The following is a 25989-nucleotide window of genomic DNA, read 5'->3' as shown; positions in this document are numbered from 1 at the left end:
CCTTGAGATCGATCGGCCTTAAGAGAACACAACTCATGAAGTAATTACCGAGTCTGGTTAGACTTTCTTAGCTTTACTGTCGGTAGATTCTTAAAGTAGTTTAGGATCCTGGTTTCTCTGCTTCAGACTATGATCAATAATAAAGATATTAAAAAAAAATCTCAGCTCAGTTTAGATCATAACTCAGGTTCTAAACCCTTAAGGTGCAAACACGACAGCAACTGCTTCGAACCAATGTAGAGGTTCTAGAATAAGGGAGTTTGAAGACGATCTAAATCAGATGTTAAACTTATTTTATCAGAGAAGGAGCCAAAATCTTTTAGCACTTTACATTTACCAAACTCTCATGCTTTTAAAAATTCCCATCAAATTCTTTACGTCATCCTCAGTTTTCCTTTTATTGTTGAAAACCATAATCTCCGTTCCTTATTTTATCTTAAACACTGATATCTTCACAGGTATTCATCTAAACTACTTTTATTTTGAGACAACCATTCGGCCGGCCACATAAAATGACTTGGAGGGCTAGATTTTGGCAGCAGTACACAACCATCGAACACTGACTGACAAAAAGAAAAAAAACATTTAAACATTTCCTTTCTATTCCAATAGCTTGAGAAAAACGACAGTCATTTAAATGTTTCAGTTTGTAAAGTTAAAATGTTTAATACAATGACTACAACTTTTTAATGTTTTATCAAAATGCTACATTTTTCATTTAATTTATTTTACCGAGATATTTTGAGATTTTAGAAAATCCCATTTTGCAAAGTTCCGAACATTTCTTTTTGTCCACATGGTCTCCCGGAAACTAAAACTTTTTTTTCCAGCCCTTTAAATAATTTTTTGTTAAAAACGTTAATATTTGCACATTTCTTCCCTTATTTTAATCGATTTATTTTTCTTTCTTTTCTTTAGGTAGTCTATGTCTAGACTTTTTCCACACATTTCTTTGTGTTCACCAGCAGGTCACCCAGAACTATGTCTAGACAGACGTTAATGGAGAAGATGAGCCTCCAAAAAAAACAAAACAACCGACCAAAGAAAACTATCACTTGATCATAGAAACTTTGTGAAGAGAGGCAGGGACACCCTGGAAAGAACTTCAGGTCATACTTTTAGAGACAGCTACACACATCCAAACGTGCGGGAAACTTAAGACAAGACAAAAACCATGTGTTCAAACAGTCGACCGTTTATTATTGCGGCCATTGAAGGAAGAATTGATCAGACGAAGAAATAAGAAGCAACTGAAACAACTCATGATTTTCTCCACACCAACTTAAAACACTGAAAAGTTCAACTTAAAGTGAATGCAACAGCAGAAACTCTTGGTATAAATTAAGGTGATCGCTGACTTATATTTGCACCCCTGAAATGAAGAGGAAGTAAAGAAACACACGAGGCTGTGCATGGTTTCAGGGGAAGGTACCGTAGTGTTGTAATACTCTGATATACGTGTGGAGTCGCTCCTCAGGCGCCACCTTCCACATCCACAGTTCAAGACTGGGAGAGATTCACAGCATCGACGTGAGGAGGAGGAGACTCTTGTCACCTACGTCTCTATGGTCTGCTGCTCCTGGACCTCCTCCCTCCATCATGTGACTCCTCTTCTCCTCAGCGCGCCGCTCTGCTCTACACTGGGGTCGGATGGGGTTCACAGGCTGGGACCTTCAGGAGCAGAGGAGCCGATCGCTTCTTCTCGCTGCTGATGCTGGTGTCACAACATGTGCCACTCGAAGGCGTACATGGCGTTGACCATCTCCAGGCTGCGGGCGATCTCCTCCAGGATGCAGTGCTGCTGCCACAGCTGGTTCAGCTTCCTGTAGCGCTCCGGGCAGAGGTGTAGGGGGTTCCCTCGACTGTGGGGGGCGACAACTCAGGTTAAGATCATCACAACTGAGATTGACATTTTGAAATGAGTTATCCCCATGATCAACTCTGATTAAATAAAGTGATCATTACTTTTGAAACAATAAGTGAATGAAGTAAATAATTATTAAACTTAATGATTTAGGAAATTATATCTAAGGAATAAAAGGTTGTGGAAGGAAGGAAGAAAGGTGGTGGAAGAAGGATAGAAAGGAGGATAGAAAGATAGTGGAAGGAAGATAGGAAGATAGTGGAAGGAGTAAAGGAAGGTGGTGGAAGGGGTAAAGAAAGGTGGTGGAAGGAGGATAGAAAGCAGGTGGAAGGAGGATAGAAAGCTGGTGGAAGGAGGGAAGAAAGGTGGTGGAAGGAGAGAAGAAAGGTGGTGGAAGGAGGGAAGAAAGGTGGTGGAAGGAGGATAGAAAGGTAGTGGAAGGAGGGAAGAAAGGTAGTGGAAGGAAGATAGAAAGGTAGTGGAAGGAGGGAAGAAAGGTAGTGGAAGGAGGGAAGAAAGGTAGTGGAAGGAGGGAAGAAAGGTGGTGGAAGGAGGATAGAAAGATAGTGGAAGGAAGATAGAAAGGTAGTGGAAGGAGGGAAGAAAGGTGGTGGAAGAAGGATAGAAAGATAGTGGAAGGAGGATAGAAAGATAGTGGAAGGAGGATAGAAAGATAGTGGAAGGAGGATAGAAAGAAAGTGGAAGGAGGATAGAAAGAAAGTGGAAGGAAGATAGAAAGGTAGTGGAACGAGGGAAGAAAGGTGGTGGAAGGAGGATAGAAAGAAAGTGGAAGGAAGATAGAAAGGTAGTGGAACGAGGGACGAAAGGTAGTGGAAGGAAGATAGAAAGGTGGTGGAAGGAGGGAAGAAAGGTGGTGGAAGGAGGATAGAAAGGAGGATAGAAAGATAGTTGTGGAAGGAGGGAAGAAAGGTCAAACTTTTATTTTATTTTCCCCTTTACGTTAGTTGAAACAAAATTAAACTGGATTCAAGTCAATTTGCAAGAATCAAATATTTTAAAAATGATGGAATTAAGAGGAATATTTACACTAAATTTAAAGTAACATTGCAATAGATTAAAAAAGAAGCATTATTCAATGAATTTAATAAATATAATATAATTTAGAAATGATTATGTATTCATATTGATCAAAGATAGACAATTTTTTATTTAACGCTCTTCAATGACAGACGAGGATCAAACATTAATAACAACGAAGCAGTGAAGCTCTTACAGTAACTGTGGGTCCGTCTCGCCGTACTCGTCCAGGTAGGGGGCAGGGTAGGTGCTCCCCCGGGTTTTAGTGGCCTTCAGAACGATCTCACACTCTCGTATCCTGTCGGATCCAAAAACATTATTTCCTTTGTGATCCACAGAAGAACCGCAGGTCCACTCACCTGAGAAACATTCCCACTCCGGCCCCGCAGGTGGCAGCGTGAGCCGTACATGCGCCGACGTAGTCTCCGTCCAGCTGACTCTGGCAGCAGGGGGTCTGAGCGCACAGGATGGCGCCGCAGAACAGACACAGCGTGGGGTGTTTCCTCTCGTCGTCTGAGGTCTTGGGACACCTGAGGAGGAACCGGAGTGAGTGAGAGGTCGTAGCAGGTCATGTGACGGGTTCAAAGGTCTCACTGGAAGTGGCTGGCCTGGTTGAGGAGGATGCTGTAGTCCTCGGGAAGATCCATCAAGTGGTTCCGTCTCCTGGGGAACCTGTCGGAGCCAGAGCTGCTGGGGTTACTGTGCACTAACATTTCACCCGAGGTCACGACCCAGGACTCACCTGACACCCTGGACTTTGCCTCTCAGGGTTTTGGTAACAGCTGGAGCAGCACACCACCTGATGGAGCAAAAGAAAACACGTCACATGACTTTCCCCTGAAGAGTCCCACCCACCAGCAGCCGCTCACCTCTGCAGCAGCGGCGTGATGGTTTCTCTATGATCCTGGAAGAGCTGGAACACGTTGGAAGGAAGTGACAAGTAGCTGCAGAGCGCCCCCGTCTGGTCGCCATCTGCAACACAGGATGAAAACGGTCTCTAATGGTATCTACTTACTTTTGTAAGTAGATACCATTTTCACAAACTAATCCATGAAATATGAGTTGGGGCTGCTGGCTCAGTAATACTTAGTAACTTTAGATGAGCCAACCTCCATTAATGTTGTTTTTTTTAAACAAGGGATGACAAAATAACACTTTTACACAACTAAAATTGACATTTTTTTTGTCTATCACTCTAAAAAGGAACAGATCACTTTGAAACCTTTAGTTGACATAAAGAAGTTTGAAGTTTGATTTTTATTGTGAACTAACTTCGCTCACCTGTAGTACTCAGGAGCTCCTCTGGAGGGGGCACTCCTGTGAGGCAATTGAAGAAGAGCGTGGCACACCGCAGGAAGGGAGTGATGCCTTTCTTCACTCTCTCGGCCACACAGCTGCCAGACACATCTGGAATCGAACTGACGAGAAGAGAAATCGAGATTACGACTCGATAGAGGAACTGACAATGATATCATCTCATAGGAGGAGATGATAATATTTGAATAAATTAAGTAATAAGAAACAAATTGATCGCTTACATTGTACTTTGACTGTTATAAAATATTGTTATTAGAACAATATTTACAACAAAAATTAATAAAACTAATGCTATAAAATATTACATTAAAATTGTGTTTTTTAAATATTCATTGTTTTGCATATAACCTGTAAAAAATGTTTTATTGCATTTAAAACCAATTTAAAAATGTAGTTATAATCATTAACCTCACGTTAATTTAATGATTAACTTTGACTCAGAGAGTTTCTTACCTGCCGGTGCAGTGTGAGATGGCGGAGCACAGCTCTGCTGCTGCACGCGCCTCCTCCGCCTCGTCTCCAGCGGCGGCAGCTGGAAAATCTGCGGACACAAATCCACAGTCAATCCTCACGTCCTGGTGCTGACTCGGCCACGTGGTCCTACCTGTGGTGACCAGCAGCACCTGCAGGACGTGTGCCATGGTGACCAGGTGCAGCAGGTAAAGGTGGTTGTAGGCCGAGCTGACCGCCGACGGCTGCAGGTCCACCGTCTCCTCCTGGTACAACGAGGGGACGGACAGCACCAGGCCCACCTGTTCAGGAGTAAATCTTGAATGAGCTGATGTTACAAAGTGCTTATCGTTATTTTAACCCACAAGTCACTAAAGTCTGTTAGTTAAAGATCTGATTCATGGACCACGAAGGGGGCACATAGCAGGTTGTGAAATAAAATAAACCAGTTTAATCATGAATACATCCCAGTCCATCTCACTGAGAAAACAGGAGTTGCTTCTGACTCGTACAGCTCTGGGGTTGCTCAGGTTTTTGGCCAGGTTTAACCTTATTTTTTTATTTGAATTGTATACTAAACAGCACTTTACCACGCAAACATTCAGACAAGATGAGTTGCTTCTCCTTGTCCAAAATAAAATAAAATCGACTTGAAACCTCAAATAGAATTGAACTTTAGAAATGATGACCTTCAATCCACGATTTCAAAAAGAAAAAGGAAAGACAGTTTGGAAAAAACTTTGGGACATAACTAGGACTACTCATTATATATGACTGTATACACATATCTACACGTTTATTCTGTGAAGTTATATTTGCGTAAACGGTTATGCGAGACCTCTTTTGTTTTGTGCTTTTTTTAATGTTTGCATTTGATTTATTATTATTATTTCATGTTTTTTCATAAACATAAGTGTGTGCCTCTACAAAAAATGTATATAAAAGTAAGTATTATAGTAAAAACAAAAGGATTCAAAGAAAGTTAATTCAACATCTAAACAATCTCAAAGTAAAAAAAAAGTTTAAAGTTTAACCTAGAAACACCACTTAAGTTAGTGGCTGAACTTTGACTCACCAGGAGGTGGAAGAAGTCGACCTCGAGCACGGACGGTGTGTTCTTCCTGCTCAAGTGTGGTAACAGAACTGAAAATAAAAACCTGGTTTAGTCCTCGCTCAGATGTCCCTGAACTCTTAATAGTCTTCACCTGCGAACAGGTCTGAGAAGTGACCCTGGACGACGGCCGGGGAGCTCTTGTGTCTCTGAGCTGCTGAGAACTGGACGATGGCTTTTAGGCCGGACAGCTGCAGACAAGACGACATGTCTCAAACACACACAAAACAATGGAGCTTAATATACAACACAAACCTGTCTGTTCTGTAGGGATCCAAAGAGTGGTTTGTCGTCCTCCTGTAGGATGTTCTCTGTCCGGACATACAACATCTCAGTATGAAGGTTTTATTTTTTTCTTACTGAAAAGGGAAACAACTTAATTTAAACTTACCGATACTCTGGATGGTGAATGCGCAGGTGTTCCAGGACATGACTGGTACTTTTGGGCAAAGCTCGTTCGGGGCCGTCTGCAGTCCCACTCTGTGCACGGTGGTGGCGCACACGACAAGCATCTCTGATATGCTGGCTGAGAACTTCCTCCTTATGAAATTAGAAGGAAATAATAATCAGTAATCTGGACTTTTTTTCATATCTGACATTAGTACACAGGAATATGTGAACTACTTCTATACTGCAAATATAGTGAAATGATCTCTCAATGGACAGTCCAACGATGCTAGTTTGATTTAAAATCCCATTAATATCTTCCAGAGTGGTAACGTTTTTGTCCATTTTATGAATATATCCATTCATTTTAACAGCTTTAAAAATGTTATTGGTCTTCTTCTAATGGACATTTGATTCTTTCTGGTTTTGTTTTCTATTGCAGGAGACTTTTGAGCAATTTTGAGCTGCTGGATGAAAATATGCTATTATGATGCTATTATGACGCTATCATCAATGCTAACAGAAGAAGCTACATCTTTTAGCTCCAGGACGTTCATCTCAGGTTTTCAAATCTGTTTTATAACAATGAAAAATAGACTCACGGCTCTTGAACTCCGTAGCTGAGAATGGACCTGAAGTCGGGCGTGACATCTCCACACATCTCCACCTCGTTGCTGCCCACCGTGATGTCGTCTGAGCAAACAACAGATCAAATGGAAGCCAAATCACATCATCATCTTCTGCACACGGGAGACAAGGGTTGGCTCTCACCAGCATCTGGAGTTGGCAGGAGGCCTTTGATCCGGGCAGAGAGGATCTGGATCCAGCGAGGCAGAGTCAATTGTTGACCAATTAATTCTGCGTTTTCGCTGCAAAGGAGAAAAATAAATCTGGTGAACCATGTCCGCTAAAGTCTTGTTGAGGTGTTGGAGGAGTGACTCACTAGTTGAACACGAGAGGCTCCAGTGGGATGAGGGGGACCACCGTGTTGCACAGGGACTTGCAGAGAGGACACAGATACTCGCCATTCTCCAGGTCGATGATCATCTCGGCGTGAAGTCTGTTCCTGGTGGTGTTCTGCACCGCCTCGAAGTACCTACAGACACACAGGAGGGGGTTCCTACAGCTTAAGCAAGATTTATATAAATGCAATTTCAGATTAAATTGAAGACCGACATGACAATAAAACAATAAACTAATGTTATACCCAAATATTTATAACATTACACATGATTTATGGGTCCAGTGGAAAACGGGCATACTGCAGAACATCCGGAGTGATTTGCACTTAGACTTGACTCCCATCGTGCGTAATTTAAGAAGAATTTATAATAATAAATGTTACCCATAATTTCGACATTTGTAAAGCAACATAAAATTTTTTACAGATTGTTTTAGACTTTTACTGTACTGCAGGAACAACAATATGTGTGTAATATTTTACAAGTACTCTGGGTATACAGATCACATTACATAAGCTTTAGAAGCTAATGGAGTCGACCTAATTCTCTCGTCCTCAGTCATCGCCTGTACCCCGTGAGATTTCAATGTTAATTTAGTGTTGCTGAGGAAATAATGACTGCTGCCATCTAGCGGCAAGAAGTTTAATTTTAACAGATTTATAAACAAATAGTAATAATATTTTGGAACGTTAATTGAATTGAATTTTGAAAATTGAATTATTTTCCAACATTCTTAAACTATAAACATTAAAAACGAAACCAAAAATGAATATATATGAATATATATGAATAAATATATATATACACTTATACATATTTATTTATTTTTTTAATAATCGATGAGGTGCTGTAGAATATCGATAGACTACAATATTTTCTAACACCCCTACTTTCTAATGCCTATTAAGGAGATTCACAGATATAATAAACTGTATATTTGAAGACTTTAAAGGTCGTAAAGGTCTTCATCGGAACAATGACTCACTTCTGCCAGCAGGTGGCGTGCATGACGTGCCCGCAGCTCCCCGTGTGTGTGCCCACAGCCAGCTCAGGAGCCATGAAGATAGGATATGATGACCCTGGAGGAGACGGAAAAACAATCAGCACCTGAAGGATAAGTAACTAGCCTGGTGACGCGAGACCTTCTTCCTTGTTGTTGGGGATCTTCCCTCGACACTGAGTCAGCACGGTGGAGCGCTGGACGCACGCTGTGAGGACCATAGCTGGAGCCCTCGTGGTCACTTCCTGCTCCTCCTGGCACAGGATGCAGGTCAGAGCCTCCCTCACGGCCGGCGTGGACCCTCGGTTGGGGCCGACGGCGACACACAGCTCCTTCTGCTCCATGGAGCAGCTGCAGAGACGGAACCTTCATCAAGAACCGTTGGCACAGAACCGGGAGCTCCACAGACCTCTCCGTGGACATGACGGCCTCTCCCTGCATGCCGCTCTCTGGCATGTTGTCGTACAGCATCTTGTTGGACTCGATGAAGTTCTTCTGCATGGCCGACATCTGGGCCATGATCTTCTGACGGTGCAGCTTGGCCGCCTCCGCTTTGTGTTTGCGCTCGGCTTTTTCCTTGTCCCGGGAATTCTAATAGAAAACAAGTGATGACCGGGAATCGAACACATGGCTGACGTTCGTCCAGGTCGTTGTGTACCTCGTCAGGTTTGCTGGACTCCACACTCATGGACGCCGACGGGCTGGACTTCTCCCTCACACACTGCACCACCTCAAACATCTGCAGGAAGACATGTTGGTTTATTGTGGATTAATTATTCACCTGCTCTGCAGGAAAGAGATTGTTTCACTCCTTTCTAAACACTGTGTTCATGTAATAATGTTTATTATTGGTGAATTATTTTACTTTTTTCATTATTGGACTTCTTTTATTATTATGATTGAGTGTATGATGTTGTATTTGTCTTATCCTATCTTAATGACTCAAGATAAAAATTGGAAACAATTGCGAGTCATATCTAAACAAGGACCTGAATAGTACTGGGTTCAACCGACCTGAAGGATCCACTTGACCGTGTCCTCCTGGCCCTCCAGAGACGACAGAACTTTGATCTTGGACAACAATTGGAAGATGGACTTGTTGTGTTCAGAGCCGACTCCTGCAAACACGCAACATGATGAGCCGACGTGACACGCCGGTTTACGTGACAGAGGGAGGAACTCACCGCGAGCTTTCAGGCTGAAGTCAAAGGTCACGTCCTCCACTCTGCCTCCCTCCAGCTGAGACTTCTCCTCTATCAGAGCCTGAGCTATGAGGTGAAGAGCCTGATGGTGAGAGATGCTTCGGTCAGAGGTGATTTCAAGTAAAAATGTGCAGGTGTGTCTGGTTTGTGTGTGCGTCCTCAAATAAATTGTTTGTGTTCCTTTTGGTGTTTTGTTTTTCCTTGTCACAATTCTGTGGTTTTTGTGTCTCCCTTGAGTCATAGTTGTGAGATTGTTGCGTATCTTAGGTGTTGCACGTGTCTTCAGTCATTATGTGTCACATTTCATTGTGTAATGATTCTGAGACATTTGTTTTTAATTTAAAGGGTCAGATTTGTGTTTCTTCAACTAGTGTCCTTTGTTATCTGTTTGGATTGTATGTTTTCATGTGTGACTGTGTGTAGTAATCTTTCTAATAAAGCGTTTCTGCTTCATTCTTGGTTTTGTGTGTGTGTGTCCGCACACATGTGTCACATGTCAATGTGTGTGTTTGATGTTTAATGACAATGTGTGTGTTTTTGATGTGTAATATGACAATGTGTGTGTGTGTGTTTAACGTGATGACTTGAGTGTTTCTGTGAATCTGTGTGTTTGATGTGTTATATGAGAATGAGTACACACGTGTGTGTTTTGTGTGTTTAATGTTTAATATAAATGTGTTTTTCTGTTTAACATGACAATGTGTGCATGTGTGCGTTTATGGGTAACATGAGTAAGTGTGTTTGTGTGCATTTGATGTAAAGTATGACAATGTCTGTGTCTGTTTGAAATGTAATATGATAAAGTGTGTGTGTGTGTTTGATGTGTTCCCTAATGTGTAATGTGATGAAATCTCTGTGTTTGAGCTGCACTTGTGTGTTTGATGTGTAATTGTGTGTGTTTGATGTGCAAGTGTGTGTGTGTGCGTACCCTCTGGATCATGATCTCGGTCCAGTGGCTGCTCTTCTCCTCGGCTGCTCGCTGCAGAACCCTCCTGATGATGTGGACGAAGACGTCGCAGCGGAGCAAGCGTGTGATTTTGGCGAAGTAAGGGGAGAAGGGAGGAGGGCGTGGGGGGCGCAGCACTGGACACATCACATGACCCGAGGTCAGCCTTTCATCACAAGCCGCATTATATCATTGGTAACAACCAACCTTTGTCCTTGCCCTCCTGGACTCTCCTCTTCTTCTGGGACTCCTCGGCCTGACGACAAATTCGATTTTAGTCTTATAGTGTAAGGAAATGTTGTCTGGAGTTCTGTTGGACTTGACGCACCTTGCTGTGCTGAGATCTTGAGTAATGGTAGAAGAATGGGTCGAACTCCGCCAGATGTTCTTTCTTCAGTTCATACAAGCCGTGTCCGAAGGCTCCGGGTTTCCTTTAAGAAGAACACGATTGACGTCATCTGATGTTTGGCTTGACCCACTTTCCCATCTCACCTGAAGGTGGCGACCTTGGAGATGACGGCCTCCAGACCAGTTTCGTGACTCTCCTGCGGAGCAAAGTTTAGTGTCGAGCATGCCGACGCTCACAGACAGATGGTGGCTCACGTTCTTGGGCAGCCCTTTAGTAAGACTGCTGTGGGTCATTGGAGCGATGCACAGCAGGTGGATGACCTCCCGCGTCGTCACGTCGTCCTTGGTCACATGACTGACCCCGGGAAAATAGCGCTCTCCTGCACACAGTTACAGAAACACAGCAATGTTGAAATGCAAAAAGTAATCTTGCTGCATAAATCCAAACACAACATCCTGTCTTTTAAAATAAAAACAATTCATGAAATCTTCTTCTTCCCTTCTATTCCTTTGTTGAAGTTAAACCCGGTCAAAAGTCTGAGCAACACACTATCAAACTTTCATTCTTATGAATTCAGTCACACCGTACCAATTATGACAATGAGCAGGTACAACATTTCCTCCGTCAATCGATTCCTCTGAATGACTTCATCCTGAAAAACAAATTAAAACAACGCTGACGAACATTTAGGGGGAGAACGGGGAGGAAGGACTGTTGAGGAGGCACTGACCTGATCTTTCCTCGAGAAGTTGCCATTAAAATAATCAAAGAGCTCGAACCTCAGCAGCGTGAGCATGAGGAAGTGGTTGGCCTCCATTTTGGAAGCAGCGATCTGTAATTGGATGGTTGTTAGACGAGGAGAAGTGACGGATCAGCGAGGGATCCGGACAAACCTGCAGCATGAGGATGTCCTTGTCGTACATCTCGTCTCTGCATTTGACATCCTGGTAGTAGTAGACCTGTGAAGGGAACATTTGAGGACATTTTTTAATTATTTGAGGGGAAAAATAAACAGATGTAAGGAATGTAAAATCATTTTTTAGATACAAATATTATTCAAACCTAACAGTTATATATTAACCTTTGTGTTATCTCAGTGTCAAAGTGACCCGAAGACAAACAACCTTCAACACTCAATATGTGTTTATGGAAGCCAAGGAGGTCGTTGACCCAGAGAAAATACAAGGGATACCTCAAAAACATTTGTTTTCGGGCTTTAGGGTCATCTTAGAGATAACACAAGGGTTAAGAAAGAATGTTTCTGTAAAAAATGTATTGAGAAAAAATAATTAACATAAATAATAACTAGAAAATATTGAATTGTTATTTTCAAAAAAGAAATCACGTAAAAATGGTAAAAAAAACTATACAAATAATTAAGTGTTTTTAGATCAATTTAACACTAAATAATAAATAAGAATATTCATTTTTATTACTTTCAGTTCCACTTTATGTGTGCAGAGCTTCAGAGAAAACACGTTTATGTTTAAAGAGATATTGTGTAACATTATCAGATATACAATTTATACATACAAATCATAATTGTAACACATTTTTAAAAAATTGTCATGAACAGAGTGGAAAACATCAAAGTGAGGTTGATCGGACCAAAGCGGAAAGGTTTGCGTATTTGGGGAATTGCCCTTATTTATGTTTGTATGTCTTGAATTTCATTTTAAAAAGTGATAATATTAAGCTTAAGTGTTTAATGGATGATGTAACAATACATTAAAAATAAGAAAAATAAAATATGATATATATTAAAGAAAATAATATCCTGAGTATTCAAACGCAGAAATACTTTAAATTTGTTACAGAATATAAGGTAAGGTAAGGTAAAACTTTATTAATCCCTCAGGACGTCTCCTTCGGGAAATTGTTTTTTACCAATAGCCAGCAATTTTTCATAAACAATAAAATAAAAAAATAAAAAATAATACATAAAAAATAAAATAAGAAGAAGAACAAAAAGAGGAAGAACAAGATGACCCAATCTAAGTCTAAAGATAAAGACAAAGAACATAGATCAAAGAAAAACAACAAAGACAAAGGATACAAAGACTAACATAGAACAGAACATCCTGATACTTTCACTCCACTCCTGCCCCCGAACTCAGAATTGTACAATTGAATAGCCCGAGGAATGAATGAGTCCCTGAGTCTATTTGTTTTGCACCTGGGTAGGAGCATTCGTGCACTCATTCTGCTTCTCTGCTCACTGATGACAGTGCTCAGAGGATGACTGTCATCATCCATGATGGACAGTAGTTTGTTCAGTGATCTCCTCTCAGCAACTGTCACCAGTGAGTCCAGCTTCATTCCAACCACAGAACCAGCTCTCTGATCAACCTGTCCAACCTGTTGACACTCCTCTTGGACACATTTCCACCCCAACACACATACTATAAAAAGTAGTGTACATTTTCATAATAACAACAATCAGGTAGGATTTTTAATAAAACAAGTACAAGTGAGAATAAATCCTTTGGTTACCTGGCTGACCAGCGAGAGACCGTTCCTGCGCCACATCCCTGCCGATACTTGAGCAGCGAGAACCACGCACCGCAGAGAGTGCTCCGCCATGTTGTAAAAGTCGTAGTTCTCCTGAAAAGTGAATGAAAAGAATCAACCCGAGTGAGGCCACAGTAAATGTTCATCTTTGTCAACCAACTCACTGTATCCTGCAGGTGGTGGATGGCTCCGGTTTTGCAGAGAAGTACGTACAAGCCTGTAGAAAAAAGAGAAGAAGAGAGGTGGTCTTCGTCCAATCAAAAGTTTAGACTCCGAGTCTCACCTGCCAGCAGCCTGGACAGAGGCAGGTGGATGCTGACCGGCTCCTGGGACACCTTGTACGGCTGTACGTTAAGGATGTGCTTGCACATGTAGAAGTCAGAGGGTTCGCGGTGGAAGGGCTGGTTGTTGCACTGCGTCAACGCCAGGTGGCACTCTCTGAAGGCCAGCAGCAGCAGCTGGTCCTGAGGAGAGGTGGAACATGTGACTCCCGTCCTCCTTCAGAGGACAGGCAGCAGCTCAGGAAGACTCACGTCAGAGGAGCACCAGTCCTGGAACATGGCCAGGATGTTGCGTAGCTGGATCTGGAGAGAGAAACCAGCTTCCCAACCGGGCTCTATCGCGATGTGCTGAACAAACTGACGCTTCATTTCCTCCATGCCCTGAGGAGAGACGACGTCCATGGATCAGCTAATACAACACACAAGTGTCTAACAAGTGTTTTCTGCCTGTGTTATGTGGAACTCTCTTGTTCGTGTTCTGTCTTTTACGTTTTTTATTGATGCTTGTGTTTTGTGTAACTGTGCAATCTTTGTAAAGATTGGACTTGTGTTTGTGGTGTGCAACATGCATTTTGTGACTACCCATTTGTTAAAACCGTGCGACAACTGTGACGCAAACTGTGTGCGACTAAACCTTTGCCTAAATTGCAGTCCCATGTGTGACTTGTGCAATTTGTCTTGTGTTCAAATGTCTTGCAAAAAGTGTTAAACATGCGTCTGAAATCAGGCCTCGGGACCTTTAACTGAACCTAAAGATCCTTTTCAAAATTTTCTCTCGTTTAAAAAAAAAAAAAACATTCATGTTACAAATCCCATCATGCACTGTTCTCACTGTGAAAATGGGAGGAATGAACGCAGTTAGCGCGTTTTAAGCTAGCTACAAACCATCAGTTTGCACTACAACCAACTGATGCAGTGAAAGGTTGAAAAGTGTTTATACCTGCATGCACTTAAGCAGCCTCAGGAAGGATTTGAACCCCAAGAGGAACTCTCTGCGCAGCTTCTCAGTCCAGACCGGAGGTTTGCTGATCAGAATGTACCTGCCATGAAGCCGAACGTTAGCATCATGTTAGCAGACGAGGACGGAAGGTTTGTTGACTCACTTCAGGTCCTGGAAGATGGTCTGGATCCTGGACAGCTTTTCGGAGTTGGAGCCGAGGAAGAGGAAGCGATGGCTGTCGTCGAGGTGTTCGTCCAGCTGGGCCATGACGGTGTCCATGATGACGGTGATGACGTTCTCCTCCTCCATCAGGTGTCGCGCCTGCAGGGGAACCGGCTGGTGTCAAATAGTGCAGTTGAACACTTCACTTCATCATGTTATGTTTCATCTCTGTCGTTCAACATGTCTCTTGTTGGAGAAATAATAAAAATACTTTTAGAAATTGCTGCAATATTTAAATAAAGATGAATAAAGTAATTTTGCACAAAATTAATACTTAACATTAACAAAAGTAAATTTAATAAACAAGAAAAGATGTGATAACATTCTGCCTTGTCATCTGTTGTGCGTCTTATGTTGTTTGCACAGGCTTCGTGCCTTCTAATGAGTTTACAAACTTACAGTCAGTCACGTGACCTAACATTACCTCTTCTGACCTACTGAGTGACGCGACTAAACCTTTGGACTCACTGACCAGCGTGGGGACGGTGAAGATCTGGACGGACAGCGCCGTGATGGAGATGTTCCTCTCGTGGTCGTCCAGTACGAACTCCTTCTGCAGCAGCGTGTAATACTGAAACAGACGGATCGGCGTCAGAGAGAGTCGCTGGTTTTATTTGCTAGTGTCAAGTTTCTTACTCGGGTGAACTCGATGGCGAACTGTTTCTTGAACTCGTTGTCCATCAGCATGCTGCAGAAAATCAGATCGTGCACGATCTTGCGAGCAGCTGCGGTCAAAACGAGGCGTTAAGATAAAGTAAAAGTTGTGATGTTGTTGCGAGAGTTTAACCTTTATACATCTTGGCGTCGTGCAGCATCAATCTGCTGATCAGACACGGACCCGACCGCACTTCCTTGTTTGGCTCAAGAGCCACCTGGCAGAATGCCTGTTTGAATCCCGCTGCACAACAACACACAGGTCACATGACTGGCATTTGACTCCGGGCCAAATGGGATGATGACGACAGACCAGAGTAGCCGATCATCTTCTGGAACCAGGCCCCGAGCCGGAGGGCAAACGTCTGGTGAGCCATGACCGCGACCTGCAGGATCTCCACTCGCAACGGCTGGCGCGAGATGTTCTCAGAGTTGGCCTGCACAGCACGCAGGGATTATTGACACCCAAGTCACGTTCAGGTTACAGCGAGGATTTAAGTTTCTGATCTTTACCGTGATGAGTTCTTTAGCCTGCTGACACGCGCCAAGACTTGCTCTCTTCACTGCCCGCCGACCCTGGAACACGAGTGAGGGAGACTGATTTATGACATGAAATATCATTACAATTATGACATATTTCTTCATAAAATATCTAAATAGGCCAAATGGCCAAAATGAAATATTAAAATATAACAAAACTAGTCATTTGAGGTTACATTTTACATGCATTTATTTTATTTCAGTTAAAAACTGGACCTACATTTTAGTTTTGTTTGCAAATTTGAATGTTACTAATCCCATCATGCACTGTTCTCATGTATGAAAAATATGCAGATTTGTTAAAATAAAAGTATCATCAACATAGAGTGGGGAGTTGTGAGTAGGAAACTTGGTAGGATGGAGCTACAGTGTCCAGTGCATGGACGTTAAAAACAGACCTCTTTGTCGATAAGGGTCGTGAACGCCTGTGCTGCAGCCTGGTCACAGTTGACCGACCGCTGCAGAGTGTAGATCACATGGTCGTACGAGTGATGCTCGTCGTTGTAGAGGACGCAGTAGTGGATGTCCTCCTCTGTCCTGGAGGGAGACAAAATATTTTAGTTTTTTTAATCTTTATTGGGGTTGACCATACAAAAGATAATCCAGTTGACCACGGAAGAATCAGTTCTGACACTGAGGCCTGCGAGTTACTCGAGAGGGTCAGGATTTCCTGTGGGATCTTAGCATGAAATCAGAGATCAAATCTAGGATCAGATCAGACTTCTTCAGAGAATCAACAAACCTTCATCAGGACTTACTCTGGCTGTAGCTCGGGCTGCAGGTGAAACGCCTCCTCCCACACCAGGAAGTCTGTGAGGTACCGCATCAACACTCGGAACAAGTTCTCCCCTCGTTGGTAGATTTCAGGCTCCAACACACACTCGTCCTGGGAAACCACACACATGCACACAGATAAACAGAGCATCAGTCACAGCACGTCAGATAAGATCACCAAAAACAACTACAACTAAAATTTTTTGGGATCCATATATATTTAATGTTGTGTTTACAACAGTGTTTACAACACTGTCAAAAGTCTACACTAAAATGTACAGTTTCCTGATTATTCAACTGCAACAAAAGCCTGACATGAGTAGAAATATACACTAAGTTTTTGTTGCTCCACATACGAAAACACAACTTCTAGCAGAACAACGATATTTGAAGAGTGAAGAGTTTGACAGAATGTGCTCATTAGAAACAATTATTATTGGATACGTATCATACATGAAATAGGTTAGATCAGGTTAGGTAGAACATTATTGAACTTTTTTTATTTTTTTTTATTTTTTTTAGGTTAGGTTAGATAATAGATAGAAAATATTGGAAATGGAACAGCTAAAAAAAAATTAAATTAGGACTTTAAGAAAAAAGATTTATTGATGGCATTTATTCAATTCATAAACTTTTTCATTAAGATATAATAACAAGCAAAAGTGTTTTTTTTCTGTTATTTTTTTGTATTTTATATGCTTTGTCCAAAACTTAAATAAAAAAATAATAATAATCTAACGGTGGTATAAATATTTGGCTCAAGAAGATTAACAACGCTGCAGTGACAAACACACGTCTCCTTGGAGACGGAAACATTCCACACCAACGCTCGGTATTTCAGGCAAACTTCCAAGAGGAACAACCGTTAGTAGATTTTGAATGTGAAAACAAAACAAGATAAGACGTCAGAGCAGCGTGGGAAATGTGTGAGAGGCTGGTGGCAGGAGACATGGGGCAAGTTTGAGTCATTGGTTAACCCAAGTAATCATATTATTTGGAGATGTAGCTTCGCTGGCTGCTCTCTTATGTTCCCCTCAATGCCTCTGTGATACGATCGAACTCACCGCTGCGGTCATGGCTTGTTAAAAGAAGCTGATTCTGTTCTAGAGCGAGAAACAAAAGCAGCCTGGAACAAACTCGTTGGGCAGCTGCTGTTGATCTGTATGGTATAAACAACTCAACGAAAATATATTTTTAAATCTTTTTAGACTCAGTCTACAAGTCTTACAAGTTAGACGCTGAAACCGGGGTTGTCCGCGACAAGAATTCTACTTATGTTGTTACATCACAAGAGGAACTTAAGACCAGTAAAGGAAATAAGGATCCAAAAATACACTCATTAATTACAACTGTGAGGGAAGCTTCAGGACCTCTGGACTCTCACATCTTCATTCCCACACTTTGTTTGTTAGTTCTGTGATTTAATAAGACGGACGGCGCTTCTTAGTCTCTGCTGTGCTGGATGTTTAAATAATCATGGTGAGGTCGCTGACACTTAAAAGTTCATCCTCCCACATCCCCGCGCATCCGCTCCACTCACCGTGACCATGGCGGATGATCCCTGGTCGTGCTTGGAACAGCACGGTCCGATCTTCCAGGCCTCCAGGTCGCCGCAGTCACAGAAACCACCGCCTGATGACGCGTGCATCTGAGAAAGCAGGAAAAGGATGGGGGGTTATTAATGTGGAGCCTAGAAGTCAACATTTTGGCAGCAAAATAAAAGGAAGTTCCAACACTATGTTACACCAAGGGTTCTCATTAACCAGAGAATGTTAAATATTTCTTAAAGTGCGACGTCAAACAAAGACTTTTGAAAGTGGCTGAAGCTACGGACCTTGTAGCGGTGAGTTTTGTGAACACTTTCCTGGAAACAGTCAACGCACAGGACACACGTGGGGTCAATCGCACAGTCCCTGAAACACAAAGATCCGTTCACAACATGTGCAGCAATACAAAATAACAGGCGTTAAAAAGAGTTTAAAAGAAAACCTCAGATTAATCATAATTATTCCTTCAATTTTATTTAAAGGGCAACTAATGTGTTTTTTTAAGTGTTTATTTAATAGATCTAGGATGTGTATTTTATCATCAGTATGTGTCCGTTTGTACAAAACTATCTTTTCATTGAAATATTTACATTAGATAATGTGCTTAAGCCCCGCCCACTGTTTTTCTGGGGTGCAAATCTCGTTTATTATAACCACACACACTTGTTGTGATTGGTCAAACATCAAGGTTCAACACCGCACATCCTCAATCCCGGAGGTCTCCACCTCCAAGGGACTTGTTGTATAAACAATGAGGGACTTAATGCATTTTACAGAGGAAGACTGCAACATTTGAAACATGCGAGTGAAGCAAGAGTTGGAGTTACAAATGAGTTGCCTTTTAAAGTGTACAATCAATCATAAGTCAATAAACTTTAACTAAAACGATATAATAGTAAAGAAAAACAGGTCCCAGCGAATCCACAATAATTGTGTCAATTATTTTGTTTTTCTGCCGTTCACAGTGAAGACAGAGCGCAGGGCGTCGTCCCACCTGCAGGAGTAGACCGTCTCCCCCTCCTTGAACACGCGCCCACAGAGCTGTGAGGACGTGCTGCCCTGCTTCAGCTTCTCCAGGCCGGTCTCCGGGTCTTCCCCAAACACATAACACTCCAGCGGGTGGAGGATGTGTTTGTGCATCAGCTCATCCTCCGCCTGCTGGCTGAGCTCGGTCTGCAGACAGAAGATCCGCGGCACGTGCTGCCTCAGGTGACGGAGCACCTCCGCCCTCATTCGGCCGAACTCCTGCCATTCCTGCAAAGCAACTAGATCAGCATTTTCTCCATTGTTGCCACCGCCCCAAAAACACAGTGTCACATTTACAACACCAGTGTTGCGGTGTCTACTTCCAGGCGTGTGTAAACAGAACGAGGTCAGGTGCTTAAATGATAATAACAATAACAAAGATTTAACGGCACTACTCCTCCATTTTCTTCTACACTTCTTTAAGGTTGGGTATTTTTAGATGGAACCAATTTAGTTAATTGCTTTATATTGCATTTACACATTAATTTGAGGACAATCAAACATTATCAAACATAGATGTCATAACGTTTTGAAGAACATTATAAACAGAGGATCTAACTCACCTTAAATTGTTTGATGCTCTACTATCAATAATTAATTTTCACCAAATAAACCACCTACCCCAGAATTTAGAATATAAACTTTTGTGAAACATGTCAGATTTAGTGTCCAATTTTGGTTTTCACAGTGGCCACATTTTATACAGTGCCAGTCATAAAGGGGCTGTCATCAAAGTAACCCTAACTAAAGTTACAACGAAATCTAGTAAAATGAAGCAAAATATGATTAATTTAAGTACTTTATAGAAGTGTTACATCTGATATAATAGCACTCTTTTCACCGAAAAATAAACATTTGTATATTGACTTACATATTTTTGAAGAGAAATATATATTGAAAAGAAATGACAAAGCGGACGACAAAATTCCTGAAGCAGAAATCAAGATTTCTGATTATTATTGTTATTAACTATATAGTTAAAAAAAAGAAAGAGGGTCATCTGTGCTTGGTTACGTTTTTCTATGGCTTATTTTGTGTGTTATTGTATTTAATTATTTTATTCTGTATTGACGCCACCAAAAACCCTAGTTTGTGTTTACAACTGAAATAAATACTAAATAAAATTGTTAGTTTCTACTTTATCTTTGACCTCATAAGGGCCACATAAATAGAGTCAAAGGCCGACACTTTGCCCAGGTCCGATTTAGTTGTTATTTCACAACAAAATACCAGAATAATAGCATTAAAAAGGTAGTGTTTTGGTTGGATTATTCCCTCATGCTAACAATCCACTGAATTGAGCTACACATCCATGTCAACAAAAACAAACAAGTATGATCACGCTGATCTGTGTTTACTTGAGAAGACACAAAAAATATTTCTGCCAAATGTGTCAACATAGATCAGGAAAACATGAATTGGGCTGTGGTTTTAGGTCTTAACTCCATTTCCGCACAGAAATACGGAACAACATAATTCAAGTTATTGGCAAAAATAAAAATGCGGACAATATTTAAACAGTGTTTGGTTAATTATTGTTTATGTGTTACTATAACGAGTTTTAACTCGAAAGTGTATCACGTATTAACAATGATAATAAATAAAACTTTGCGACCCCCGAAGCAGTTTTACTTTCGTATGCAAAACATTTGGTTAAAATCCGGTAGAGTGACGATTTCGTTTCGATGACGTTAGAAAACACAAAACAACACATCGAGATAATAAATGTGTGGGTTTATGGTGCGGTTACGTCTCTGTTTAAGTTGTCTAACAACACAACTTAAGTCTTATTTACAGTATTCGAGGCAGCTAACGTCGGAGCTAAGCGCTAGTGCTAGCTTGACCACCATGACGTCGTTCGCATCGCAAACAGACAACAGCAACCAAAGTGATCGATTGGATATGAATCGATGATCTCTTCGAAGGGCAGAGGAACAACTGTCGCGGGGCGAGATCGGATCAAAACCAAACCTTGCTGAGCTTCAGTCCGTCCAAGGATGTTCCACTCTCCGCCATGTTCCATTGGCCGTAAAGGATGTGTCGTGAAGTCACTAAAAGAGAGGAATCGAAATTCTTTAAAAGCTGATTATTGAAAACATTTTTAGTTTTTAACTAAAAGAAAGTACAATTTTAAAATAAAGTATTCCAATTGTTGTTTTATTTCTGACTTTGTTCATCCATAGAGATTAAAAGAACAACAACACAAAGTTAAAAAATAAATATATTGACAAAATACTTCTGGTCTGAATATTTATTCTTTTTGTCTAACTAACGCTCCAATACTACCAATATAGCGTCCCGAAGTGTTTTCACATTTTACTGTTGTTATTACCTTGTGTGCTTCTTGATCAAATGTTATGACTGAACGAGTCCAAAAGATGGCGATGACGCTCCATGCCAACCACAGAGGGGGATTATTTCATTTCCAGAGTTCATCGGGTCTCCAAACATTTTTCAAACAGTGTAAACCAAGTAATGTTACAAAAGTAATTCAATGAAATAAAATGGATAGTTTACGGTCAATAATGCAGACATTATTTCCATTCTTATTCTACAACACCACAAGTTTAGTTTGTGCCAGAAAACCGTTGACTGGTATCAAGATGACGAAAGAATCTTAAAGCAGAAATATGTAAGATAAAAATAACGTGTTTCTGAAGCAGTGTAAATGCAAAGTTGTTTAACTTAATCGTCACATACTGCACGTGTGTTTGTTTTGTATCAGTTTCTATTCATTTGCAAACATCTCTCAGTACTTTATATGAAGTACTGAGAGTTTAAATAAGTATAAGTCTAAAGCACACTGTCCTTTTAAATATATAAACTGAAACTAGTGACCGCTCCAAAGTTAACCAATCAATACAGAATGATTGAGAGAAAAGTGTATTTAAATAAAAAAAAAAGCCTCATCAAAGTCCATCTCAGATATGATGCTCTATGACATCACATACTAGTGGATATGTAATGAGTTACATCAAACACAAGATTGTTCCTTTAAAACAACAAAGTATTATCCGTTTCACTTAAAATAAGAATTATTTCTAACTTACGACAATGAATGGCAGTAAAACTCATGTTCCCTGGTTTGATTTTGTTGGTTTCTTTTTGATCGTGATGCGATTTACCCCATGACAGAGGCATACAGCGCAAGACATGTGGTGGCATGTTTATAACTGCCAACCATTTTATTTGATCATAATCATTGTATTAACTTTAAAAAAAAAAGAAGCTCCTCCCCAGTTGCAACACGAATAGACTCAGGGACTCATTCATTCCTTATGCTACTAGACTGTTTTATTTTGAATTTGGGGTGAAAGTATGATGTATTTTCTATGTTAATCTTTGTATCCTTTTTCTTTGATCTATGTTCTTTATCTTTGCACTTTGTCATCCCCTGAACTTTGTTCTTTTTTTTGCACACTGGTCTTGTTCTTGTTTTTATGAAACTATTGTTTGGGGGTGGTGGGGGGTAGTGGGCGGAAACAGATTAAAAGATGAATTCTGGGAAATGATAATCTGGTTCATCCATCACACCTGCAGCAGATCTTCAGCTCCGGTAATAAACAAACAGAAATGACTAATGTGCGAGCTGATAACATCCAGGCTGCTGCGGGGAGGTCTGGGGGGTGTAAAGGGGGTGTCTGGTCGCTTCCCAGTGACACATAAATCAAACAATGTGAAATAGTCGTCTCTTGGACAAGAACAAATCACCTGGAGGAGGAAGTATTCCAGGAGGAATAAATGTGGCTTCAGCTTCTCTTCACGAGAGTTTCTCATAATCTCACTCTGACTCAAGAACGTTTCATCATGATCAACCCTCACATCTGAGGGAGGCGTATAAAAAAGAGGGTAAACACCACCATCTAGTGTCCAATGTGTATATCGAGTTTATTTTAGAATACAGTTCAAATTCCCATCTCTACATCTTCCCTTTTCCTTTCTTCTCCTCTTTTATTTCTCATCTCCAACCCTACCTTTTTTTTTCCTACTCGTTATTCACTTCTTTCTTATCCACTCTTATCCTGTTGAGCACATTCATCTTCTTCTTCTTACAATTACTCCTCCGTCTCCACCTCTTCTTCATTGTCCTCTTCATCATACATCCTCTGATGTATTCCCCCCTCCTTCTCTCCTTCACGACCCGTCTCCCTCCCTCTCCCTCTCCTGCCCCTCATCGTCCTCTTCTTCCTCTCTCCTCAGCATCCGCTGCGCCTCCGCTCATCACCGCCTCCACTGCGCACGCGCACCTCTCCCCGGGCAGCAGCGGCGACCGAGAAGATGGCTCTGGACAACCTGGTGTTCGCGCAGTGCGTCCTCTACTTCCTGTCCTTCGTGTTCGGCTTCATCGCCGTGGTGCCTCTGTCGGAGAACACGGAGGACTTCCACGGCAAGTGCCTGCTCTTCACCCGAGGAATGTGGCAGAACGAGAACATCACGGTGTCCAAGCAGCGCTTCATGGTGGAGGAGTGGGGCCCCGAGTCCTGCTGCAGCTTCGTCACCTTCGTGGGAATCTCGTCCCTCATCCTGTCCGCGGTGCAGGCCTGGAGGCTGCTCTTCTTCCTGTGCAAGGGCCACGACGAGTGAGTGTCTCACACACACACACACACACTGGAGGCTGCACACGTCACAGGCGTCCATCCAAGATAAACATTTTCATCTGAACGCAGCATCTCATCCATATTTGTGAGATCATATCCTGATGAGATTAGATTAGATTAAATTAATTTTATTATGCAAGATTTGAGGAGGCCTGCTGTTATTACTGAGGCGACAAACATGGCGGATGTTTCTTTCTCATTATATTTTTATTTAACTCACTTCCACTCACCGAGTCAGACTTAAAAATAACTAAATATTTTATACCATTTTTAAAAATAAATTTTCGTTATTTTTTTTACTTAAAATGAATGAATTTATGCTTGAATAGTGTTTTATTGTTCATTTGGTGTCTATTTCATATATTTATATTTGGTCAAATATATATATATATTTTTTTACCTAATGATATTAGTTTGCTTTGTTAACTAAAAATCTACCATTTCCTTACATTTTCGAAGATTATCAGATATTTGTTTATGTCAATATATGTCTTTGTAAAATTAAAGTCGAACATTTCCTTACATTTTTAAAGATATTTGTAAATATATTTCTGCTGTTGAATTCTCTCTCTCTATATACACATTCCTCTGTGAGGAACAACAAATCAAAAATACATAAAAGAAATCAACAGCAGAAATATATTTACAAATATCTTATATATACAAACTAATTCTTTAGAGTTTATATATTTTACTAACTGCTCATGCACTTTATTGCCTTATGTTAATTATTTGCAGCATACTGGTTTATTCTATTAGTAACTTTTTTATAGTTCTCTATTTAAGCATATACATTTAATTTGTTGTATTTTATTTTCTTAATGTAGAGTCTTATCTGTCATTTCATTTTTACTGTAAACCATTTTTACATCTAGGGACCGTCAACTATTTAGAGATTCTAGGTCATGTGTGCTTACGCCCTCTACAGATTGTAGGTTGTCTATAATAAGATATAAATGAGTTTTTCTAAAATCATTTTCTCATATATATATATATATACAGTATATATATAAAAAAAAGATGTATAGTTTTATATTTTTCTCATCTGACCTTCCCTCACTCACTGTTGTCGTTAAAGTGAAAATAATGGGCTCATGTCTTCCCTCTGACAGCTCGGTCTTCAACGCCTTCCTGAATCTGGTGATCAGTTCTCTGGTGGTCTTCACCGTCTTCCTGTCCAGCACCATGGTCAGTGTGGGCTTCAACCTCTGGTGCGACTCCATCACGGAGGGCGGCAGCATGCCCAGCAGGTCAGAGGACTATTAAGGAAATATTCAGACGACCACTAGGGGGCTCTTGCTTGTTAACAACTTATGTGTCTCACCAGCTGTGAGGACCTGCAGGACACTGATCTGGAACTCGGGGTGAACAACTCGGCCTTCTACGACCAGTTCGCCATCGCTCAGGTGAGCTTTCTTACTTTCTTACTCACACTCTGACTCTAACTGTGGTTGATAAACTCTCATCCTTAGTTCGGTCTGTGGGCTGCTTGGCTCACCTGGCTCGGTATCGCCGTCCTGGCCTTCCTGAAGGTCTACCACAACTACAGACAGGAGGACCTGCTGGACACCCTGATCCACGAGAAGGAGCTCCTGCTGGGGCGCTCCTCGCACCGTGACTCGGACCTGAAGACCGGCCTGATCTAGAGACCGTCACAAACTGTCCACGTTTTCCCTCCGCCATGAGAAACGCCGATACTTGCCTCCGTAGACAATCAGTCGCTCCCATCCATGGAAGAAGGAATGAGACGGATCTTCTGAGGTGTTTTAGGAAAAAAAACGCTGCTAATCTTTAATCCATGATATTCCACTGCGTGTATTTCTTCTATATTATGACCAAAGTGGGCTTGTGATACAGACGTACACAAGACCCGTACTTTATGCTAGTATTTACCATGATTGCAAACAGAAACACTTGTTTTCCCAATATTTAATATAAACTGTACCTTATATATAAAATAAAAATAATTTGAACTCTCCAGTAACCTTGCCTTTGTGCCTCTTAGGGAACACAAAGGACGAGACTACTTTAACCTGATAAGAAAGGTTGTTCTTAGAGTCTCTCCCAAAGGCAGAGCTTTTATTTTGAAAGGATTTTGAGAAAACACAGTACATTCTAGTTTGGTCATTACAAGAAAGAGGGTTGTTAACACTGAATCGTGGTACTCGAACAGAAGAGTGATTGTCTTGGTAGTTCCCTCAGTCACTTGGATCCGTGTTGCTAACACAAACCTGTGAGTCTCAGACTGGACAGAATGAGGAAATTACCAA

At 41.3% G+C, this 25989-nt stretch overlaps 2 protein-coding genes across 2 annotated transcripts; one reads left to right on the top strand and one right to left on the bottom strand.

Annotated features, from left to right (window-relative positions):
- Positions 1-1175: 1175 nt before the first annotated feature.
- ubr1 (ubiquitin protein ligase E3 component n-recognin 1) lies at positions 1176-21172 on the bottom strand. Its single transcript, XM_087779240.1, has 47 exons — positions 21093-21172; positions 19090-19349; positions 18383-18461; positions 18089-18196; positions 16533-16660; positions 16173-16311; positions 15748-15810; positions 15548-15671; positions 15368-15478; positions 15217-15305; positions 15053-15151; positions 14522-14679; positions 14359-14458; positions 13671-13799; positions 13421-13601; positions 13302-13354; positions 13120-13230; positions 11520-11585; positions 11357-11458; positions 11215-11278; positions 10881-11005; positions 10770-10822; positions 10606-10708; positions 10485-10533; positions 10260-10414; positions 9314-9413; positions 9144-9247; positions 8788-8868; positions 8539-8720; positions 8272-8480; positions 8115-8208; positions 7111-7263; positions 6939-7036; positions 6770-6860; positions 6172-6320; positions 6036-6091; positions 5875-5971; positions 5745-5812; positions 4824-4971; positions 4673-4760; positions 4184-4320; positions 3772-3874; positions 3645-3701; positions 3497-3574; positions 3262-3432; positions 3099-3200; positions 1176-1862 (listed from the first exon to the last, which is right to left on the bottom strand). Exons 1-47 carry the CDS (start codon positions 21135-21137, stop codon positions 1721-1723), a joined length of 5202 nt encoding a protein of 1733 aa, XP_087635366.1. The 5' UTR covers positions 21138-21172; the 3' UTR covers positions 1176-1720.
- Positions 21173-23327: 2155 nt separating this feature from the next.
- LOC148060726 (transmembrane protein 179-like) lies at positions 23328-25896 on the top strand. Its single transcript, XM_087779816.1, has 4 exons — positions 23328-23701; positions 24832-24969; positions 25047-25125; positions 25192-25896. Exons 1-4 carry the CDS (start codon positions 23400-23402, stop codon positions 25363-25365), a joined length of 693 nt encoding a protein of 230 aa, XP_087635942.1. The 5' UTR covers positions 23328-23399; the 3' UTR covers positions 25366-25896.
- The last annotated feature ends 93 nt before the right edge of the window (positions 25897-25989 follow it).

Source organism: Callionymus lyra, chromosome 18, assembly GCF_982586985.1.
Source record: "Callionymus lyra chromosome 18, fCalLyr1.hap1.1, whole genome shotgun sequence".
NCBI classification, from domain to species: Eukaryota; Metazoa; Chordata; class Actinopteri; order Syngnathiformes; family Callionymidae; genus Callionymus; species Callionymus lyra.
The sequence above is the reverse complement of the archived record's forward strand: the minus strand, read 5'-3'. Positions and strand labels throughout refer to the sequence as shown.